We start from the raw sequence: 22,848 nt of genomic DNA, 5'->3' as shown, positions 1-22,848 counted from the left end.
TCCACAGGATTCCTTCGGGCTCAGTTCGGAATTGTCAAACACAAGTCACTACTCGTGCTTGTGTGCGCCCGTAGATTGTTTCGGGGAACAATGTCCATTGATGGGGGGCCAAGAAAACCCAGCCTTCAGGCTGAGGTCACATAAAGTGGAACCAGGGTAGGAAAGCAACTCCCCAGAAAAGAGAGCACCTTTCTTGGGTATAGGGGGACAGTGAGCGACCAAATAGCCCCTGGGGTCAGTTTGGTGGTTGGTTTTGGTTTGTTTTTAACTTTAGTCTCTCTGTCTCTGTCCTCTGTCTCTGTGTCTCTCTGTCTCTCTCTCTGTCTCTCTCTCTCTCTGTGTGTGTGGGTGTGTGTGTGGGGGGGGGGGGTAAGTCGGGGAACAGCTTATAGCTTTCAGGACTTGATTCTCTCCTGTACACTGTGGGTCCCAGGCACCTGACCTCATGCAATTGACTTGACCACAAACGCCTTCATCTCCTGAGCCGTCTCACTCTTTCTAAAGACACAAACAAATGCACCTGGCCAGAGTTACACACCAAACAGGGTAGACCAAGCCCCTTACCACTGAACATACCCTGCTGAGCCGCAGTGATCCTTCCCACCTCGAGTCTACCCACCAGCCCCCCTCCTTAAACCAAGGTTGGAGCTCTGGGCTCTGGAAGAAGTTTCTGGAACATGTCGGAACCAAAACATGTTTTGGCCCCCAAACAAACCTTTGAGAGGCTCTGAGTGTTTTCAAAGGCAGCCCAGAGTGGAACCTGACTCTTTAAAAGCCGAGCTTTGCAAATCTGCGCCCCAAGTTTTCAAAACCCAGAATTTGTCAGGAAATGGACTACAAAGGCAAGAAGCTGAGGAATAGAAGCAATTGAGATGGCAGAAGCCACCTGGAGGGATTCTCCAGCCCCACCCTAACCCCGTGTTTGCACACTGCTCTGAAAGGGGCGTGAATTTACCCAAACTGAGTACCCGTGGCTGAAATGGAGTTGACCAAGTTCTTGCTCCACGAGGATGCATTTGGAGCCATCAGAATCTAGACATCTGGCATTTTGACCCGGTGCACATCCCTTACAAGCCGTCCCCTCAGCCAGCTCTCCTCGGGTGTGCCATCAAAGGCAGAAAAATTCATTCTAAAACCAGACACAGAGCTGGAGGGATGGCTCCATTGGTAAAGCACCTGCCTGGGAACATGAGGAGAACCCACATTTGACCCCCACCCCCAGAATACATGTAAGAAAGCTGGGGCTAACTGGCCAGTCAGAGTAGACAGAGTCCAAGGGTAGAGAGAGACAATGTCTCGTAAAACAAGGTAGGGCCGGGGAGATGGCTGGGTGGATGCTTATCGCACAAGCTTGAGAACTGGAATTTGGGTGCCCAGAAACCATGGAAACGCCTGGAGGCTGAAGATCCTCAGAGAGTTGGCTAGTGAGGCGAGCCAGAGTTGCCAGATCGGGGCTGGGTTCAGAGACCCTGCCTCATGATGGAAGTTGATTCCCAACATCAACTTTGGACACGCAAAGGCACAAAGGCATCCACATGCACACATGTGCATGCACAGACAAGTGTGCAAAAATCCTCATGCACACATACATGCATACCGCATACACACATAAAATGGAAAAAGAAAAAGTAGACAGCACGCCCTCCTCTATTTCAACAGGTCCTCATGTATTCCAGGGTGGCTTCAAACAGTAGCTAAGGGTGACCCTGCACTCCTAATCCTCCTGCCTCTGCCTCCTGCGTTCTAGAATAATGGATGCGCATCACCATGCTGGCTTAGGCGGTGCTGGGGATGGAACCTGGGCTTGTATGTTAGTCAAGAGCTCTACTGACTGAGCCTCATCCCAGCCCAGACGCTGTTTTTCCTGTAGCCCTCTTTTCACGGGAGCATCAAACACTTGGTCCTCACTGCTGGCGTCTTTCTTCTCTGAGCACGGGGATGCCTCGTGTTTCAGGAGATGGTTGAGGTGTCAGGTGCTCTGGCCTAGGACCGCCATCACCCTGGATGGGACACCATGCAGAGGTCTGCTCCAGAGTGACTTATCTCCGACCGGGACCGGAGGTGTCACTTCCAGCCTAGGAGACCCACAGCCTGTGATTGACACAGAAGAGGTATGAGCAAGGTCTTGGGTACGGTGCTGTACCCACGCACCCTTTACCTGCCACCAGGAGCAGGGACTCAGTGACACATGGTGTGGTGTCAAAGCCAGCAGGAAGACAGCAGAGTGGCCATTCAGCTGGGAAGCTACTGACAGATTTCATCCCAGATCTTCATGTTAATAAAGAGTCGGAGGGTCAGAGTGGTGGCCAGATGCATAAGGTCTCTACTGTGCAAAAATGAGGACCAGAGTTCAGATCCCAGTGCCCAGATAAAAGACCAGACAAACAGGCATGGCAGTGCACCCCTGTCATCCCAGCACTGGGGGGCAGAGACAAGAAGACCAGCCCCACGCTCCTGTGAATTCCACCATGATACACTGAATACTCTGAACTGTCAGCCAAAATAAATCCTTCCATCTGGGTTGACAAGACGGCTCAGCAGGTAAAGGTGCTTGCTGCCAAGTCTAACCTGAGTCTAATCCCCGGAACCCACATGGTGGAAGCAAAGAACCAACCCCTACAAGTCAGCTTCTGAATCTACATGGAGGTTGTGGTATGTACATGTGTGTATGGACACAGGCAGGTACATATGCACACAAAATAACTGTAATTTAAATTTATTTATTTTTATTTTATGTGCATTGGTGTTTTGCCATGGGTGTCGGGTCCCCTGGAACTGGAATTACAGACAGTTGTGAGCTGCCATGTGGGCGCTGAGAATTGAACCCAGGTCCTCTGGGTTAAGACCAGTCAGTGCTCTTAATAATTGAGCCATCTCTCCAGTCCCAAATAAACGTAATTTAAAAATCAAATCTTTTCTCAAGCTGTCTCTGTCAGATGTCTGGCCACAGTGTTGTATAAGAACTAGCCCTCTCCCTGGTGATTTAAAATGAACTCTCCAATAGAAGGCCTTGGTCTCCCTGGCTGGGTCTTGGCAGAGAAAGGAAATGGTCATCAATATTCATCTGTCTTCATGAATATTAATGATACTATTAATATTTTTTTAATACTGATGAGTATCCAATGCCTGCCTGCACAAACACCACCTCAGAAGGTTCCATGCCATTCATTTTCTTTCCTTTTTTTTCCTCTTTTCTTTTGGTTTTTTGAGACATGGTTTCTCTGCTGTGTTGCTCTGGCTGTCCCAGAACTTGCTCTGTAAACCATGCCGGCCTTGAACTCACAGAGATCAATTTGCTTCTCCTTTCCAAATGCTGGGATTAAAGGCATGTGCCACCGCACCTGGCTCCATTTTCTTTTCTTTTCTTTTTTGGTTTTTCGAGACAGGGTTTCTCTGTGGCTTTAGAACCTGTCCTGGAACTAGCTCTTGTAGACCAGGCTGGTCTCGAACTCACAGAGATCCGCCTGCCTCTGCCTCCGAGTGCTGGGATTAAAGGTGTGCGCCACCATCGCCCGGCTCCATTTTCTTTTCTTAATGGGACATTTTCAGCCCATGATGATAAAATGGTAGTTTATCAAATACCAACATACTAATTCTTTTTTTTTTTTTTTTTTTTTTTTTTTTTTTTTTTTTTTTTTTTCTTTTTTTTGGTTTTTTCAAGACAGGGTTTCTCTGCAGCTTTTTTAGAGCCTGTCCTGGACCTAGCACTTGTAGCCCAGGCTGGCCTCGAACTCACAGAGATCCGCCTGCCTCTGCCTCCCGAGTGCTGGGATTAAAGGCGTGCGCCACCACCGCCCGGCCCAACATACTAATTCAACAGCATCCTCAGGACCCAGTGTATTCAATTAAACACCACACATCTACCTTTTCGCTGGGAGATTCTAGGCAGGGGCTCTACCACTGAGCCACACCCCAGCCCCTCACTGGGGATTCTAGGCAGGTGCTCTACCACTGAGCCACACACCAGCCCCTCACTGGAGGATTCTAAGCAGGTGCTCTACCACTGAGCCCACTTTTAATATTTTATTTCTAGATAGTGTCTCACTGAGTTGCTGAGGTTGCCCTTGCCTTGAATTCACTCTGTAACCCAGGCAGGCCTTTAACTTGTGACCCTCCTGCCTCAGCATCCCAAGTAGCTGGGATAACAGACCTACATCACTAGGTTGGGGCAACGGCTGTGAATCTGATAGTTAGGATAGAGAGTCAGCTTTGCTTTGAGCCTCTGACCTGACAACAGCTTACCTCTGACCCCATTTCTTCAGGGAGCCCTAAATATGGTGTCAGTGCTTACCTTTCTCAAATGTATCCCCACTTCATAAAAGGGCTTAGGGGCTGAAGAGTTGGCTCAGCGGCTAAGAGCTCTTCCAGAGGACCTGGCAACCACATGGCCACTCTCAGGCACCTGAAACTGGATTCCAGGGGATCTGACGCCCTCTTACGGCTTCTGTGGGTACTGCATGCACATGGTGCACAGACATACATGCAGGCAAAACACAATCATACATAAACAAATTTTAAAAAACATACTACAGGCAAAGCCTTTGATGACTGGGGATGGTTTGGCTATGTCACCCAGGGGTCTTGTCCTCAGGGGCCAGGGAATTCAAAGCTGAAGGAACCGATGCCCTCAGAAGAGGCAGAAGGACCACAGCCACACTGTTTCCTGTCTGGTGAGATCCTTCCCTCCTGCACATATTCTAGCTGCTGCCACTTCCCTGAGGGCCTCACAGGGCCTCATCAGGCCCTTAAAAAATTACTGAACCTCAGGATGTTTGTTATAGTAACAGCAAACTGAGACAGCTATCTTCAAATTTAGGCTGTTGTCTAGTGAAGACACTTTGAGAATGTCCCCCTCTGGGGGAGGTGTGTGTGCTGTTGCCTGACCCAAAGAACCACAAGAGCGCAAGGGTGCGGGCGCCACGCTTTACTCCAGCTCTCTCCCACTTTCGTATTAAATATATCTGAAATATATTAATCTTAGAAAACAGTATTAACAGTGTCCCATGAACACAGGCTGCGGAATAAACAAATCCAGACTGCAAAAGGGTGGGGTGTGCAAAACCCTGGAGTGTGAGGTGGTAGGGTCTTGACTGTTCTATGGTCTCCTGTTGAGAAAGGTGTGGCACCCTCCGCCTGTCACACCAGAAGGCCAAGGAAGCCAGGAGAGACCCCATCCTCAAAGGACCCCCACATTAGGACAGTCATTCAGTTTAATGGGATAGCGTGGGTGCTTATTTGGTGCTGGGGAACTCAGTCTCTGAGCAGGTTTTCTGGCTTGGGATAGCCAAAGAGAACAAAGTCAGCTTCGTAGAGTTTATAGAGCTGCTGCCTCCAGGCCAGGGGGATGTTGGCAAACCAATCCTCCTCCCAGCTGCTGGCCGTCCTGTTCCGGTAACTCGGGGGGAAGTGGAGCTGGGAGTCCACTTTGAGGGACCTCAGGAGTTGGGCAGCATCCTCATCCAGGGTCTCCAGCTTCCCCACGAAGTCATAGTCTATCTGGCACGGGTGGCAGAGGCGGTACACCTGTCGCCAGTGCTCGTTGAAGGGCGCCAGCTTCTCGGTGTGGGGGTCCAGCAGGTACTGGATGAAGTTGGCGAAGGAGACTTTGAGACCGGCGCTGAAGGCCTCGCTCACCGAGGCGGGCAGGCTGGTGTGGTTGGCATACAGCCGGAGCATGGGCACCGCGAACTTGCGGTAGAATTCCTCGTTCTCCAGCTCGAACTTGCTGCGGAAGGCCGAGATGAGGCGCACGAAGGGGTCGCGCACGAACAGGAACTTGGTGTACTTCTTCAGCTTGACCTTCATGAGGTGTCGCGAGAACTTCCCGTAGCGGCGCCAGAACTTGTTGAAAGTCAGGTGCGTGCTGGTGTTGTGCACATGCTCCCGGGGGATGTCCAGGGGGTCTCGGTAGGGGCTGCCCCGGTCCAGCAGGCTCTCGCTCAACACGATCATCACTCGCTTCCAGTTGGTACAGGCTACCTTGGGCACGTAGCAGTAGATGACCCCGTGGCGATCGTCCACGATCAGGTGGTTGAGTTCATAGTTGGGGATGTCATCAAAAGAGCGGTCCTTGGTGGGGAATGCCAGGCTGGCGTTGGCACAGAAGTCTCTCAGCAGGCTCCTCCTCTCAGCCTGCTGCCGGTCCCGGTCTGGGTTCTGCTGGGCATCATGGGTGGACCAGTCGTAGCCTCTCACATTCTCCTCCATGTGGTCCAGGACCGGCTTGCTGGGGGTGAGCACTGGGGGCTGCTCAGTTTTTCTTCTGGAATGGTCCTTCTGTTTTGCATCGGAACTAAGTAGTGTGTCCAGAAACTCGTCCACATCGGAAGTGAACACATTCTCACCACCCAGTCCTGGGGTGGGCAGGGACTCCAAGATGTGTGGTCTGGATAAGGACGTGTGCAGATAGAAGTGGGCGGTGCCCACGTTGTCCCAATAAACAATGATCAAAAGAATCATGAGGGCCGACCCCAGTACCAGCCATAGCCGGAAGAGCCGAGGCTTGGTCATGCTGCCCTGGGCAGGGTCCACACCCCGCCCCTCACTTCAGTCCTGTGTACAGCTGGGACATGGTGCTGGGAGATGAACCTGGAGAGGCCAGAACACACCAGTTAGAGGTTCAGAACAGCATGAGTTTTCTCGCACATAGAGGGCCTTGGGTGGTGTGTATTTGCTGACATTGGGACCCCCCCTCCAATACCCACCAAACATCCCCACCTGCAGGTCTAGCCTCTAGACTCCAGCTTGGAGGGTCACCTAAGTAAATAGAGACTCTTTGTCCCTTAACTGAAAAGGCCAAAGGACTAGCTAGGCAGATGTCCCAGGGGAGAGAGTTTATTGGGCGAGTATCAGGATCTGAGTTAGATCCTCAGAATCCACTTCAGCCATGTATGGCTGGCACATTGGCGCACGCCTTTTATCCCAGCACTCCAGAGGCAGAGGCAGGAGGATCTCTGTGAGTTGGAGGCCAGCCTGGTCTACACAGTGAGCTCCAAGACAACCAGGGTTATGTAGAGAGACTCTGTCTCAAACAAACAAGCAAACAAAAAGAATAAAAATAAAAAACCCAGGTGTGGAGGTGTGTGCATATAATCTCAGTGCTTGGGATGCAGAGACAGGAGGATTCCTGGGGAGCAATGACCAGTCTGTCGAGTCTAGTACGTGTTGCGGGAGCTCCTTCCGCTCCTTCAGCCAATAGCTGCTGAGATACCAGTCCATTGGTGCATGGCCTCTCTTTCTTTAAAAAAAAGCAGCAACTCGGGGCTGGAGAGATGGCTCAGAGGTTAAGAGCATTGCCTGCTCTTCCAAAGGTCCTGAGTTCAATTCCCAGCAACCACATGGTGGCTCACAACCATCTGTAATGAGGTCTGGTGCCCTCTTCTGGCCTACAGACATACACACAGACAGAATATTGTATACATAATAAATAAATATTAAAAAAAAAAAAGCAGCAACTGCCCTCTGCTCCCTCTCTGGCTGCCGGCTCTGCTTCCGGCGACTAGGCTCCCTTCCTGATTGTGAAGAGGGCTGTTGTCTGGGACGGTGATCTGTAAGTTTTTCCCCTTTAAATGTAAATAACCATTATTTTAATTATATTTCCAAACCAGTGTGGGATTGTTTGTGACTTATGCCTTCAAGTATGCAAGCCTCAAGTCAAAAAGAGAGACCCTGCTTCAAAAGAGAAGGTGCATGGTCCAAGGGACACCTGAGATTGACCTATAACTCACACACCCTACACACATGTGCGCCCCCCACACCCACTCACATACATCCACTCACAAATCCTGAGATGGCACTGAGGTTGACCTATGACCTCTAGCCTTCATATACACACTTTCTCGTATGCATACATACACATAATTTTTTTTAAATAAAAAAAGGAGAGAAAATGGTTTCCCAGAAACTAAACACACAGGAGATGGCAAGGAGGAAGGGGAGGAGGTTGACAGAAACATCCGTCGCCAGGAGGTTACGGCTGAAGTTTATACAATGTCCAAGCTATCCTTCCTCCCAAACCCCTTCCATTGTGCATTCTCAGACCAAACAAGTGCAGCTGAGCCAGGCCCTGCTGCAGCATGCAGGAGGATGCCAGCAAAGTGACCCACCACTGGAACAGCCTGGCTCCCATGCAGACAGAGTACCCAAAGGGCATGGACCTGAAGCCCCGGTCTTGGGCAAGTGCTTTGGTTCCCAGGTTCCAAAGCTGGTCTCCAAGGAAGTGCAGCTGTCCCATCACTGAGGCCAAAGCCATGCTCACAGTAGCCTAGCAACAGGAAAAATCGGTTCAGTGACATCCATTCCTCTTAAGCTAAGTACCATGGGAATGCACAGCAGGGACTTCGAGAACACCCTTCACAGAGGTATGGTATTCCCGCTCCCGCTCACCACATGCCATGTGGTGATCATGGGGCCAGAGCAGACAGCTGATCCACAACCCTCACCATAGGAGCAAGAGATACTGTGGCAGCCAGCATGGTGGTGTGGTAGCCTGGACCTTGAGTCCACCTGGTGTCAGCAGCTAGGAGGAGATGGACACCTGAGGGTGACCTCTGACCCAAACACACACACCCTACACACATGTGCACCCACGCACACACTCATATACACCCACTTACAAACCCTGAGATGGATTTTCACAGCAGGACCCAGAGCTGGGCTGAGTCCAGCATGACTCCCCTCCCCACTCTAGTGGGAGGACAGGGGACATGGAGACAGTGCTGGTTGGCACTCGGCTTTCTCCGTCCCTCTCCACTGGTACAGAAAAGATTAGTCATGCAAACATTAATCAAAAGCAAGCAGAAGCGGCTATATTAATATCAGATGAAGAAAACTTCAGAAGGAAAGAACTTAAGCAAGACGAGGAGAGATATTGCGTCATCACAGAAAACTCAACCCACAAAGAAGACATAACAACCACAAATACATATTCATCACATAATATAGCTTCAAAATACATAAAGTGAAAATTCAGACTGGGGATGTAGCTCAGTTAGCAACTACCGAGCCCTGGGTTCTATCCCTAGCACTGCATAAAAACAGGTGTGATGGCACATGCCTGTAATCTCAGTAATAGAAGGTGGAGACGGGAGGGTCAGGAATTTAAGGTCATCCTGGGCTACATCATGAGTTTGAGGATAGCCTGGGCTACATAAGACCATGTCTCAAAAAGTTATTTCATATATATTTATATTTACATATATTGTATGTGTATGTATATATAGTTGAGTTGTACTTAGGGGGAAAATTCACAATTATATTTGGAGACTTTAACTTTCTACTCTTTTCTTTACATTTGATTTTGTTTGGTTACATGTTTTTGTGTGTCTGTCCATATGGGTGTCTGCATGTGAGTGAAGGTACCCTCAGAGGCCGGAAGAGGATATCAGAGGCCCTGGAGCTGGAGTTACAGGGAGCTGTAATCCACATGATGTAGGTTCTGGGAACCAAACTTGGGTCCTGTGCCATGACAGGACACCCTGTGAACCGCAGAGCCACCTCTCCAGCCCTGACCTTCTGGTCGTGATAACCGAGAGGAGCACAGGATAGGGCGTCACTGACACGCGAATGCTTCCTGATACAGCTGATTTCACTTGTCACCTCAAGCAACACAACATTCAGCACAGGCCAGAGGTAGACACGGTTAATGGAACTGAAACATCTGGAATTATTTAGTTACAATGCTATAAAAACAAGATAACAGTATCAGAAGGGTAACAGGAGAAGCTTCAAACACAGGGGAATCAAAAGGCTTACTTCTAAATTAATCTATGGGCTACCACAAAGGGAATTTTGCTTGTTGCTTGATGAGACACTGTTTTAAAGGGAAGTTTTATTGTGTGAGGCACTTCTTCAAAGGGGATTTTTGTCGTTTGAGACATTGTTTCAAAGGGGATTTTTGTCGTTTGAGACATTGTTTCAAGGGGGATTTCTGTTGTTTGTTTTCTGAGACACTGTTTCAATGTACAGGCTCCGGGGCTCTCAATCTGTCAGCAATTCTCTTTCCTCAGCTTCCTTGCTGCAGCATGCACCAGCACCCTTGGCCTCAGAAGTTTTCTTTCAGTGCATGCATGGCTACACGCATGGGGGTGCATGCTCATGTCACAGAGCACAGGTGGAGGCCAGAAGACTTCTCTGGAGCTGATGCTCCCCTTCCATCTCGTTTTGAGGCAGGACCTCTCATGACAGTCATGGTGCTTATTACACAAGCTTCTAGCCACTTCTTCCCTCTCTGCCTCCCTTTCCACCTTCTGAGTTCTATATTAGATATTCACCATTGCATCTGGCTTTTTATGTGGGTTCTGGGGGGGTCAAACTCAGGTCATCACACCTACACTTTACCCACAGAGTCACCTCAGTCCCTTCAGAGAAAGATTTAAAAAGACACCGGAAATGAAAAATGAGAACACGATGCATCAAACCCCATGGACTCCAGGGAAGCAGGGCCCGAGGTACTGGAAAGTGAGAAATGACAGATCCGTGATCTAAACTCAGCCAGGTGTCGGGCACACACCTGTAATTCCAGCAGAGGCAAGAGGATCTCTGTGAGTTCAAGTCCAGGCTGATGAATATAATGAGACGCTGTTTCAAACAAACTAAAACAAATAAAATAAATAAATAAAAGCTCGCACCTCTCATAACTGGAAAGAGTAAGACAAACCAAATCCATGAAGGAAAAAATAACAAGAGCAGGGCAGAAATTGGTAAAATGGAAAATAGGTAAAATAAAGAAATTAATGAGGGAAAAACCTAATTTTTAGGCAAGGATGGTAGTGCCCCATGTACTGTCCCCTGGGGGTGACTGAGGTAATAGGACAGGCGAGACTGAGCTCCACAGTCACACCCTGTCATAAGTAATTCTAGAATCAGGTCTGCTGGAGAGCCACCACAGGAAGACACTGAGGGGAACTACTGCAGCCACAGCTCACTCTCCCTATGATGTCTCAAAAGGTCACAGGGCTGACAGACCTGTTTATTAAAAATATGTGGTGGGGAGCTGGAGAGATGGCTCAGCGGTTAAGAGCATTTGCTGCTCTTGCAGAGGACCAGGGTTTGGTTCCCAGTATCCACATGGCAGCTCACAAGTGTCTGGAACTCCAGTTCTAGGGGATCAGACACCTCTTCTGGCCTCCACCAGACACACAGACATACATGCAGGCAAACTTCTCATATATGTAAAATCAATAAATCTGTTTGAAGAATTTGTGGAATGAAGGAAAGCATGAAAATAAGACTGACAATGAATCCTACCTGGGTTCTTATAGGGAGAAAGACATGGTACCAAATCCCAGAGTTTTCCTTTAATGCCACACTGTGGGTTTTCACACATGATAGGTAAGTACTCTCTGGCTGAGCCACAACCCAGCCCCTCACTGGGGGATTCTAGGCAGCAGCTCTACCACTGAGCTATAATCCCCACCTAACGATTCCCTTCTGACAGTCAAACCCCATCATTTCCTCATCCAGCTTTGAACTTGCCCCTGTGAAACAATGCCTGGTCCACACAGGGCCAGACCTGGGCCAGCTGCAGCCCCTCTCGTGACTTTTTACACAAAGGTGACAAACCCATGGACTCTTTCCACTAAGACACATTCTCCTTCCAGTCTGAGAGGCCAGAGTTCATTTTTAACATCAATGCAGTCCTCTCTTGTCATGTCTGACCTCAGACAAACCACATAAACAGCAGTTACAGAAATGAGTCAGCTGCAAACAGGAGAGGGCTCTGTGACAGCAGCCCTTTGAAGGGGCCCACTCTGCCACTTTAAAGTCACCTCTCCCAGGACTGCGAGGAACAAGAGCAAAGGAAGGAAAAGGCCCGCCAGGTTAGCGCCACCAGCAAACAGCTTTGCTTTACTTTTAAGTAGTTTGGGATCTAGGAATGTCTAGCCTTGTTTCCAGACATCTGGGGGGACAACTATGCTGCCTTCTGTGAGGGGTGGGGAGTCAGCTGGGAGCGGTGGGACAGAGAACCACAGCCCTGGTCCCTGCCTGCCTCCAAAACAGTCAGGGACCACAAACGACCTCAGAGAGTAATTTTCCATTCAAAAAAATAAGGGCGTTATTTTCAAATCCAAAATCTCCCAACTCTTTCAAAACAGCAGTCAACAAAAGGCCCCGTGTGCTCCGAAGCAACAGGAGCTGCCGACTGGGGCAGCTCAGCCAAAGGAACTGCTATCAGGTAGACAGACTTGCAACAGCTGGGGGACCTGGGCTCTCCCTTCAGCAGGACGTGTCAGAGGCTGGGAGACTTTCCCAAGCCTGGGTCTCTTGTGCTCCTAAGTGTCCTGATAACCCGGGGCAGGTTCAACACCAGGCTCAACAGCGGGGAGGTGTGGTTGCATGCGACAGGGCCATCAGACACTTCTCTCACCACACACGTAACAAGGGCATAGGCAAGTCAAGCAGCTAGAGGGCAGGTGCCATGTGGGGACCCAATTGTTCCAAACCACCCATCACACCAACATGGGCGAGGAGCTGGGGACAGAAGGGCGGCCAGCGGCAGACACTGCAGTGGCCTCTGACCCATCATGCCTAGTCACCATTAGCTAATGGTGACACTGAAAGGCAGAGTCACACTTCCATAAGGACAGCATTGCTCTTTTAGAGCTCATGACCATTAGGCAAGAATGTCAAATAACATAGGAGGGTTTCTTTTGTGTGCCAACAGGACTAGACCAGTGGAAGCCCAGATATTTAGACAAAGGTTATTCCAGGGCTGGAAAGATGGCTCAGTGGGTAAAGTGGCAATCCCAAAACACAACTCTCCTCCTACAGGGGATAAGATAGTTTATTCTGGGGCCAAATGAGAAATCATAGCCCTGGCACAGATTCCAGGCTCCAATGTGGTGGCAGTCTGAAGTTGTTAATAACATCAGAACAAAGGAAGTTATAAATCAAGGGCTTAGACACACTGTTTCTATTAAGTTTTGGGTTTTGTTGTTGCTGGTTTTTTTTTTTTTTTTTTTTTTTTTTTTGTTTTTCGAGACAGGGTTTCTCTGCAGCTGCTGTTTTGGTTTTTTTTTTTTTTTTTTTTTTTTTTTTTTTTTTTTTTTTTTTTTTTTTTTTTTTTTTTTTTCTTTGAGACAGGGTTTCTCTGCAGCATTTTTAGAGCCTGGCCTGGAACTAGCTCTTGTAGACCAGGCTGGCCTCGAACTCACAGAGATCCGCCTGCCTCTGCCTCCCGAGTGCTGGGATTAAAGGCGTGCGCCACCACCGCCCGGCATGCTGTTTTGTTTTTTGAGACATGATTTTTCTGTGTTGCCCTGGCTGTCCTGGAACTTGCTCTATAGACCAGGCTGCCCTTGAACTCAGAGAACTGCCTGCCTCTCGAGTGCTGGGACTAAAAGTGTGTGTCAGGGTGATTTTCAAACACAGTGAAAGAAATGTCAGGCAGGCAGTCATAGCAAATCAAAGAGATCTCTGCCACAGGCCTCAGATGCTGGCTAGGGGAGCTAGGTGTCTTCTGTACATTCCAGAGGATTTGCCCAATAGTGGAGAGGATGTCATGCCAGACAGCCAAAACTGCTCAAGATAAACTACAATCAGGCTCTGGAGCCACACATCCCAACCTCCTCACAATCACTAACACACACTCACACGCACACATACAGACACAACACACGTGGTTATCCTGGGTGGGAAGGTGGATAAGATGAACATGGGAATGGGGAAACTGACTGCAGCTGGGATTAGTGCTATACGCTTGGCATCCCAGCAGTCAGGATACTGAGACAGGAGCATCACAAGATAGGAGGTGTACTTTGGGCTACATAGAGAAATCCTGTCTTGAAAAGAAAGGAAAGGGAAGAGAAAGGAAGGGAAGGGAAAGGAAGGGAAGGGAGGGGAGGGGAGGGGAGGGGAGGGGAGGGGAAGGGAATTAAATGGAAGGGAAGGAAAGGAAGGAAGGAAGGAAAACAGGGAGGGAGGGAAGGAAAGAAAGTGCTCTACCACAGAGCCACACCCAAGTCCCTCACTGGGGGATTCTAGGCAGGTGCTCTACCACTGAGCCACACCCCAGCCCCTCACTGGGGGATTCTAGGCAGGGGCTCTACCACTGAGCCACACCCCAGCCCCTCACTGGGGGATTCTAGGCAGGTGCTCTACCAACCACTGATCTGTCCCCCTCTTTTTCCTTTTCATTTTGATACAAGGTCTTATAAAGTACCAGGGCTGGTATTGGACTCATTATGTAGCCAGGCAATCCTGGAATTTGCCATCTTCTTGCTTCAACCTCTCAAGTAGCTGAGATTATTGGCATGAGTCACCAGGCTGGGCTTATATTAGCCGACTTTTTTACACTCAGTCTCTTTGTGCACACACACTCCTGGCACTGGCTGTTTCCCTGCAGAACTCTACCTAACTAGCAATGTTTTCTTTGCCACCTAGACTGGGGGTCTCTTTGTCTCATCACACAGAGTCCTCTGCCACTGAGAAAAGCGTGAGAAGCATGGAGGAAGGAAGCAAAGCTTGGCTGGGAGGGAGGGGAGTAGAGGCCAGCTCCTGTCTGACACAGGTATGTCAGGGGACAGCTCTCTGACACAGAACCCCAGAGGATCCAGATTCTCATTCCTTCCCAACTGAGTCACTCTGGGCTCTCTGAGCTTTCTCTTACAGGCTTATTGAGGAATGACTGACACAGAATAAAACTCCCCCTTCCTGTTTTAGTGTGTAGTTTAATATGCCACTGACTGAGTTTTGGCATATGTATACTACAATTAATATTCCCAGCTGAGCGTGGTGCTGCAAACCTATCATCTGGCACCCCGGAGGTGGGGGTAGGAGGAAGAGGAGTTCAAGGACAGCTTGCAGCACACAAAATCCAGCCTTTAAAAATGAATAAGACGTGCCTCACTAGGAGGTGGTGGCCCACACCTTTAATCCCATCACTCGGGAGGCAGGGGCAGGCAAATCTCTGTGTGTTCAAGGCCAGCCTGGTCTACAGAGCAAGTTCCAGGACAGTTTCCAAAACTACACAAAGAAACACCCTGCCTCAAATAACAACAATAATGAAATAAATAAAAATAAATAAGTAAAATTAAAATAAATAAGTTGCTGCCAACTTCTGACACTTAGCCATGGCAATTTCTACTGTTTTCTAGAAGGTAAATGGAATCATATACCAGAGAGGCTGTGCTTGTATGGCTTTCCTCAGCATAGTGCTTCTGAGGTTCACCCAGGCCATCACTCATGTCAGGAGAATGTACCTTTTCTTATTGCTGGGTGGTATTCCACAGTACTGTACCAGAGAGAGGGCTCAGCAGGCAAAGGCGCTTGCCTCCAAGCCTGACAACCTGAGTTTGACCCCTGGTATCCACATGGTGGAAGGAAAGAACTGGCTCCCTCTAACTATGTCATATATGTGTATGCACACATGCACATACACAAATATTTGTAATACTTTTTTATATAAAAAAACCACTGGGGATATAGGCCCATGATAAAGTACCTGTCTATAGTTCCCCACTGAGGGCCTTGGGTGTGGCTCAGTGGTAGAGCACCTGCCTAGAATCCCCAGTGAGGGGCTGAGGTGTGGCTCAGTGGTAGAGCCCCTGCCTAGAATCCCCCAATGAGGGGAACAGAAAGCAACAGTAGACCATGCTTGACTTCACTGTGGAGCCTGCCCATAGCCCCTCCCCGCCTAGGCCCTCTACCCACCCAAGCTCTCACAGCCCAGACTTGTATTGCTCCAATGCCCCTGCCCCTCCTACCTTCCTGCCATATTGCTGTGATGAAAGCCAATTAGGATACATCTCTTTCCCCAGTCTCCCCTTCCTGGTGTCCCTGGGTTCCTCTTGGTCACTCCTGTTTAGCCACAGAGAGGTTCCTTGTCATTCATCAGTGGCCTGGTGGGACAGGCTCCGCTGCACCGACGTCCCTCGGCTGGGTCAGTCACACCCTGGGGCACTTCAAAGCTCACTCTGTTCCAAGGCCTTCCTAGTCACGCCTCAGAAAGTGGGGCACAACTGCGGGCCCCCAACTCTGTCACCGCCCACCGTGTAACCATCTCTTCTCTCAGCACCCGTCACAGATCTGTCACTGTGTGGAGACCATCACCACTCACACTAAGCGACTCTGAGAGGGAGGACCCATCTTATTTGTCCCAGCACATCCTCAAGGCACAGGGCACTGGGGCCCACGTGAGGTAGGTGACTACAAGTCTCTGCCATCCTAATTCTGAAAGTGGGTGCCAAGCGAGAAAGGGTCACTAGCACTCCTGCCACTTGTAATTACGTTTAAAAGCTCCTTTACAGGAGCCGAGACGGCTCAGAGGGTGGGAGCGCTTCCTGCATAAGAATGAGGATGTGAGCCGGGCGGTGGTGGTGCACGCCTTTAATCCCAGCACTTTAAGCCCAGGGCTGGGTGGCAGTAACTGAGGATTAGGTGCACAGGGTGAACTGGGTGAACTGGCAATCAAAGCTGGGCATACGTGGTAGCCTTCAGGTGGCAGAGGCAGGCGGATCTCTGAGTTCGAGGCCAGCCTGGTCTACAAGAGCTAGTTCCAGGACAGGCTCTAGAAACTACAGGGAAACCCTGTCTCGAAAAACCAAAAAAAAAAAAAAAAAAAAAAAAAAAAAGAATGAGGATATGAACTTGAACTCTCTCATCTATGTAAGGAGCTGACATGTCTACACATGTACCTGGAAAACCAGCGCTGGCCAGCCAGGCCAAAACAGCAAGCTCCAGGTTCAGCAAGGGCCAGCTCACCAGTTAAAAGCACGGGCTGCTCTCTTCCAGAGGACTTGAGTTCGAGTCTCAGCATTCACATCAAACAGGTCACAACTGCCTGTAGCTCCAAGACCAGGAGAGCCAACAGCCTCTCCTAGCTTCTGTGAGCACTTGGACACAAGTGAGTATCCATACACATACACACGAATAAAAACACATCTTAACAGAAACAAAAAGGGGCAAAGATGACCAAGTGACCAGAGCTGAGACGGGACACAGAGAACAACAAGAATAATGAGGGAAAATGCACAGGAAAGCCCCACCAGCTAGCAAGAACCGAACACAAGCCGACCAAGGAGGGAAAGTTTCTTGCTCCAAGACAGCTATGCTTGGCTGAGACTGCTGCAATCTGTAGTGATGGAGCCCGGCAAGTTCCTTAGCAACCAGTATCCCTTCCTCTTTCCCTATCTTCACAGCTGCTTCTCCCTCATTCTGCTCTCTCTCTCTGAGATACGGGCTCACTGTGTAGCCCAGACTGGCCCTGAACTCAGAAATCCACCCACCTCTGCCACCTGAAGGCTACCACGTACGCCCAGCTTTGATTGCCAGTTCACCCAGTTCACCCTGTGCACCTAATCCTCAGTTACTGCCACCCAGCCCTGGGCTTTGGGTCTGACTTCCCTCTTCACAGCAGGTGACATCACAGGGTGTCCTCTTTCCTCAGGCCCCTCCCGGGCATGTCATGATTCCAATTAGAGCAGCAGCCTGTGTTTACACACACTGCCGCAGCTATGGGGGAGACTATCCGCAGCTGGGACTGCAGGGACGCCGTAATTATTTTTCTTTTCCCTCCCGCACAACAGTTTATTTTCCCGGGAACTAATAACAGTCTTGTGTTTTCGTTTGCTTTGTTGCCTGTGTTCTCAGGACTAATCCGGCCTCAACCCTGCCAACTGCGTCAAGACCCTGGCAGCTGTTCCAGTGCACAGACCTATGGGTCCATCCCCTCCGAACGCAGCATCTCCCGGAGTCCCGTGAGCTGCTGGGTCAGGAGCACCTGTGGCCATGTCGCCCTTCCGGTCCCCTGGCCACCTCTGCCTGCAACGGCTCTTCTCACCCATCTCCAGGGAGCACACTGTCCCTCCAACTATCTTTTTATGTCTAAGCTCAATACTTTACACAGGGACATAAGCTGGCCAGTTACCCTCAAGTTCAGGAGAGACAACTTTGGACAGTCTATCAAGGGCCGAGACTGTATGCTTGAGGACAGAGCTCAGCAAGGTTTTCCCTCAGGAATTGTCTACTCACTGACTTTTTTTGTTGTTCGTGTGTGTGCACACACAGATACCAGGGGCTGATGTCTGGGTGTCTTCCTCAGTCACTCTCCACTTCATGTTTTGAGACAGAATTTCTCACTGAACTTGGCACCCATCGATTCTGCCAGACTGGCTGCCAGTGAGCCCCAGGGATCCTCCTGTCTCTGCCCCCTTCTCTGCCAGCACTGAGCCTTGGGTATACATGGCCATACTTGGCTTTTATGTGGGTGCAAGTGATCCAAACTCAAGTTCTCATGCGTGCACGGTCAGCACTTATCCACTGAAATAGCTATGAAATCTTGTGTTAGGTTTCTTTATTTGAGACAGGGTCTCATGTAGCCCAGGCTAACCCCAAACCACTTGATAAGCGGCAGATGACCCTGAACTTTTAATCCCCCTATGTTCCTATTCTATGTCCACCCCCAGCCCTCAGTCAGCCTCCCAAGTGCTGGGATTGTATGTGTGAATCACCAGGCCCACTACAATTTGGGCTTTTTGAGACAGGGTCTCACTATGTAACATAGGCTGGCCTCTCCCCTCTTGCCTCAGCCTCCCAAGCCCTAGGAAGACAGCATGTCCCACCACGCCTCCACCTCATCCTGCACGGAGTTATTAATTATTTATGAGTTCTTCTTCCTTTTCATTTTCCAAGACAGGGTTTTACCATGTAGCCCTGGAACTCACTATGCAGGCGAGGCTGGCCTCGAGCTCACCTGCTTCTGCCTCCTTAGTGCTGGGATTAAAGATGTGCGCCACCACTTCCCAGCTCATTTACGAGTTACTTCAGAAACAATCGAGTATTCGAACCAGGGACTGGCCACCTGCTACTTCTAGGTCTCTTCTCTCGGGTTCTCCAGTTGTGAGAAGACCATTCATCCTCCTGGCTAAAGGGAAAGGCTGGGACACAGGTGGGCTGGTCTGGCCTGGGAGCCAGATGCTCTCACCCGTGGCTCTTCCTGGTGCTCTGAGGGCAGCACCTCCCCCACTTGCAACTGGGTCTGCAGTTTCCCATTTGGCAAGTTTCAGAGTTTCTAAATAGTTTTAGAAACCTCCCTGGCTAACAGCAGGAAGTATTATGTGAGAGGGTTAGCTATTTCCAGCCGCATCTGTGGGCCAGCATCAACCCTCAGCAGGGGTTGCACACACCAAAGGCGTGTGTGAAACTCACGGTTAGCCCCTCTAGCTCTAGCCCCTCCCCAGCTCCTCCTCCTCCTCTACCACTTCCACCTGGTCCTCCTGCTCCTCTGGCCTCCACCTTATAGGGATTACAGGCTTCCTGCTACTTGAAAGAAACTTTTTTTCCCCAGGGAGGAGTGGTAATGGTGAAGTTTCAAGGCAGGGTTTCTTTGTATAGCCTTGGTTGTCCTGGAACTAGCTCTGTAGACCAGGCTAGACTTGAACTCAGAGATCCACCTGCCTCTGCCTCCCCAGTGCTGGGATTTAAAGCTGTACACCACCACTGCCTGGCTGAAATACAAACTTTTTTTATTGTAAATAAATTTTTATTTAAGGGATTTGATTGCATTGCTCGAAATACAAACTTTTAAAAAACTGGACAGTGAAGACGTAAGCTGTTTTAAAACGATGATAGTCCAGGGCTGGAGATGTGGCTCACTTGGTTGAGGGCTCACCCAGCATGTACAGAGCCTCTAACATTGCATAAACCAGGTGTAGTGGCTCATGTCAGGAGTGCCGGCACTTGGGAGGTGGAAGCAGGGTGATCTGGAGTTCTGGGCCATCCTTGGCTACAGAGGTGAATGAAGCAGCCTGGGTTACCTGAGACCTTGTTTCAAAATCTGTATAGTGAGCTGGGCATAGCGGTGTAGGTCCTTAATCCTAGCACTCAGGAGGCAGAGCAGGCATATCTCTCTGACTTCGAGGCCAGCCTGGTCTACAAAGCAAGTTCCAGGACATCCAGGGCTACATAGAAAAACCCTGTCTTGAAAAAAATACAAACAAAAAGAAACACACATATACACATACACACATAAACACACACACATGCTTTCTCACCTGATTTCTTTTTCAGAATTGTGAGTGAACAGGCTATTTTCACCCCTACCCCCAGCATCTTCTGGCCTGCCTTCCTAGAACAACCATTGCCCCCGCCCAGCCCTGGTGATCATGTGGTAATGACCATAAACTGGTAAGTGCACAGTCTCTGAGTGTGCACTTCTCTCCTTCCTCAGGTTCTGAACCCCTGAGGTTCCAAGCCTGAGCACACACACCTCGTGCTGAAGGTCTGCAATGTCACACCTTCTTAGCATCTGAAGTTCTCACCCTGTCCCGTGCCTCTCCCGGCACCCAGCATGGTGGAGTGGCTGCCCACCCCAGATCTCACGTCACTTCTGCCTTCTGCCTAGTTCCTACCATATTCTAAGGAGAGCCTCAATGCCTCACTGCCCAGAGAAGCCCTTGGGGACTTCAGACTCCTCATCCTCTCCTTAGCTACTGTGTTATGCCCACGCTCCATGCACTGCATCTCCCTAGACCCCGAATTCACCTGCCCTTCCCTCTAGGATCATGGGTTTACCTCTAACAGACCTGGTCCTCGCTCATGCCAGACCTCAACTGCAATCTCCAGCAACTGAACTTGGGCTCCAGAACGGCATCCAGGTCCTTCTCAAGCAAAAATAGGTCTTTTCAGGGCCAGGTGGATGGCTGAGTTATAAAGGGCTTGCTCCATTCAGATCCCCAGAAGTCACAGAGTAAAAATGCCTGGCATGGTGCCGTACGCCTATAACCCCAGCACTGGGAAGGCAGAAACAGGGGGGATCCTGGGGCTCACTGGTCAGCTAGCCTTGCCAAATTGGTGAATTTCCAGACCTCTGTCTCAGTGGAGGAGGTGGTTAGCATTCTGGTTTCCATCGCACCTGCACACAAGCCTGGCCCCCACAGGGGGACCTTAGTCTCCCACTCCACCCAAGTCCCATCCCCTATGAGCGCAGCAACTCAATGTCTCCTGCATTAGCTGCTTCTTCCCCTCACACTTGGTCTCTTCTGTTTGGCTAGTTTCTTAGAGACAGGGTTTCACATAGCCCAGGCTAGCCTGCAGCTGCCTTCAGTTCTTCAGCACCACGGTTACAGGTATGTACCACGGTTACAGGTATGTACCACGGTTACAGGTATGTACCACGGTTACAGGTATGCGCCACCTTTTCTGGCGTCCTCTCTGCATAACGCGAACATCTTTTTCACACAGTGGCACTTGAACTGTATCACCGAATGGAGCAGACCTGAGCCAGGTGGACCTGAGCTGCCCAGGGCCCCTGGCTTCCAGCAAGCCACCCAATTTAGTGGTTTGCCTATGCAACAAGAAACTGATGATGCAGGACCACAGACACCGGACGACAGTAAACAGTTACTGCAGATTCAGTCCCAAATCCTAGCAACTCGTGTGTAAGGAAATTACACATGAAGATTCCCGGCAGACCCTTGGTGGGTTTTGAGATCCAGTCTCACCCTGTAGCCCAACCTGGTCTGAACCTCACTATGCAGCCCAGCAATTTCCTTGCCTCAGCTCAAAAGTGCTGGCACCACACTTGGCCTCAGGCAACTCTTGAAGTGCACTATCATTCCCTGCATGCAGGAGTTTCCCGATAATCTTTTTCCTCTCCTTCGAATCCAGACACAGGGCCCTAACTCATGTTACTAGCCTGGAGCCACACCGTAGAGCCCCAGCAATCCAAAGGCTCACAGCGCCACTCCACCCCGAGGCTCACATTCTTATTCAACCTGGGGCTCCCATCGCAATGTGGAATTATAAAATAAATAATTTAAGAAGGTTGCAAACGTTACAGGTCTCCGTGCAACAGCCAGGCGGATGTGCGGAGCCCAGGGTCTGCTAGCGATGTCTTCAGATGTCTTCGTGGCCAGAAGCCCAAAAAGAAGATAGGTCCTACTGTTAGCCACTAATGTTTGGCTTCCTGTGGCCCACCAGGCATGAGGCTGCTGCTGGGGGCAACCGCAGCAGTGCTCAGCCCCATCTATGAGATGGGGTCTGCACTGCTGTCTGTGGCCAGCCAAGTTCAGGGACAGGAGGATGCTCAACGGACTGGGGTGAGATGTGGAGCCAGTGATTGCTCTGTGCAAACACTCGCTTCACAGACAGCCTCCTGCAAGGTCTTGCCGGGACACTGCAGCACGCCAGTCCCAAAACAATTGCTTTCTCGCCTGTCCCCCCACACAGCCAGAGACAAGACTGATGTGCCCCCCCACCACCAACCTCAGAGTCGGGCGTTTCTACTGCAAGGGAGATTGGCCAAGCGACCACACCCTCTTCCACGCATTCTGCAGGGCTTCACAAGAAGATGGCTCAGAGAAGGTGTACGCTGGACCAAGGTCACAAAGCCAGCTGGCCAGAACCGGGATTCGAACCCGGGAGCACGTGGGAGCTGCCAAAACCGTGCAGAATGGGGTACGGATTTGCGTCGCCCACCCGTGGGCCCTTGCCCCCACCCCGGACCCGGGAGTCCCTCGCACACCTCACTCCACTCGAGCCTGCGCTCCTCACCTAGCGTCAGCTATTGCCACCGCCGCCGCTGCTGCTGCTGCTGCTGCTGCTGCCGCTTCTGCGGGCGATGTCGCCTCCTCCCGCTAGCCGCCCCTCCCGCTAGCCGCCCCGCCCGAGGCGCGGCCCCGCCCCCTAGCCCGACCTCCTCCTCCATCCTCTCGCGAGAGCTAGCTAGTGGGACTACGCCCGTCCTTGATGCGCCTGCGCACTCCTCCCCACCCGTGCCCCACGCCTGCCCGTGCCATGTGGCGCCTTATTTACGGCCAGCGATTGGTCCCACCCACCATCCACTGGGAGCCCCGCTCCTTCCACAGCCACCAATCCGAGGTGGGGGCGTGGCTGATCTCACGAGGCGGG

The 22,848-nt window shown here is 50.5% G+C and overlaps 1 protein-coding gene across 2 annotated transcripts; it reads right to left on the bottom strand.

Moving 5' to 3' along the window:
* Positions 1-4,911: 4,911 nt before the first annotated feature.
* Chst12 (carbohydrate sulfotransferase 12) lies at positions 4,912-22,544 on the bottom strand. 2 transcript variants are annotated; one of them, XM_038346115.1, is made up of 2 exons: positions 22,492-22,544; positions 4,912-6,588 (listed from the first exon to the last, which is right to left on the bottom strand). In XM_038346115.1, the coding sequence occupies exon 2, from the start codon at positions 6,508-6,510 to the stop codon at positions 5,251-5,253; it is 1,260 nt and encodes a 419-aa protein (XP_038202043.1). In that variant the 5' UTR covers positions 6,511-6,588; positions 22,492-22,544; the 3' UTR covers positions 4,912-5,250. The 2 variants fall into 2 exon arrangements, with proteins under 2 accessions (XP_038202043.1, XP_038202044.1); XM_038346116.1 differs by having other exon boundaries at positions 22,463-22,508.
* Positions 22,545-22,848: the final 304 nt, after the last annotated feature.

The sequence above is a fragment of the Arvicola amphibius genome, chromosome 10 (assembly GCF_903992535.2).
Source record: "Arvicola amphibius chromosome 10, mArvAmp1.2, whole genome shotgun sequence".
In the NCBI taxonomy this organism is placed as follows: Eukaryota; Metazoa; Chordata; class Mammalia; order Rodentia; family Cricetidae; genus Arvicola; species Arvicola amphibius.
This window is presented reverse-complemented; position numbering and strand designations above follow the sequence as displayed.

Excerpts from the sequence above, each read along its gene's own strand:
- Chst12 (XM_038346115.1), bottom strand. The coding sequence starts at position 6,510 with ATGACCAAGCCTCGGCTCTTCCGGCTATGGCTGGTACTGGGGTCGGCC.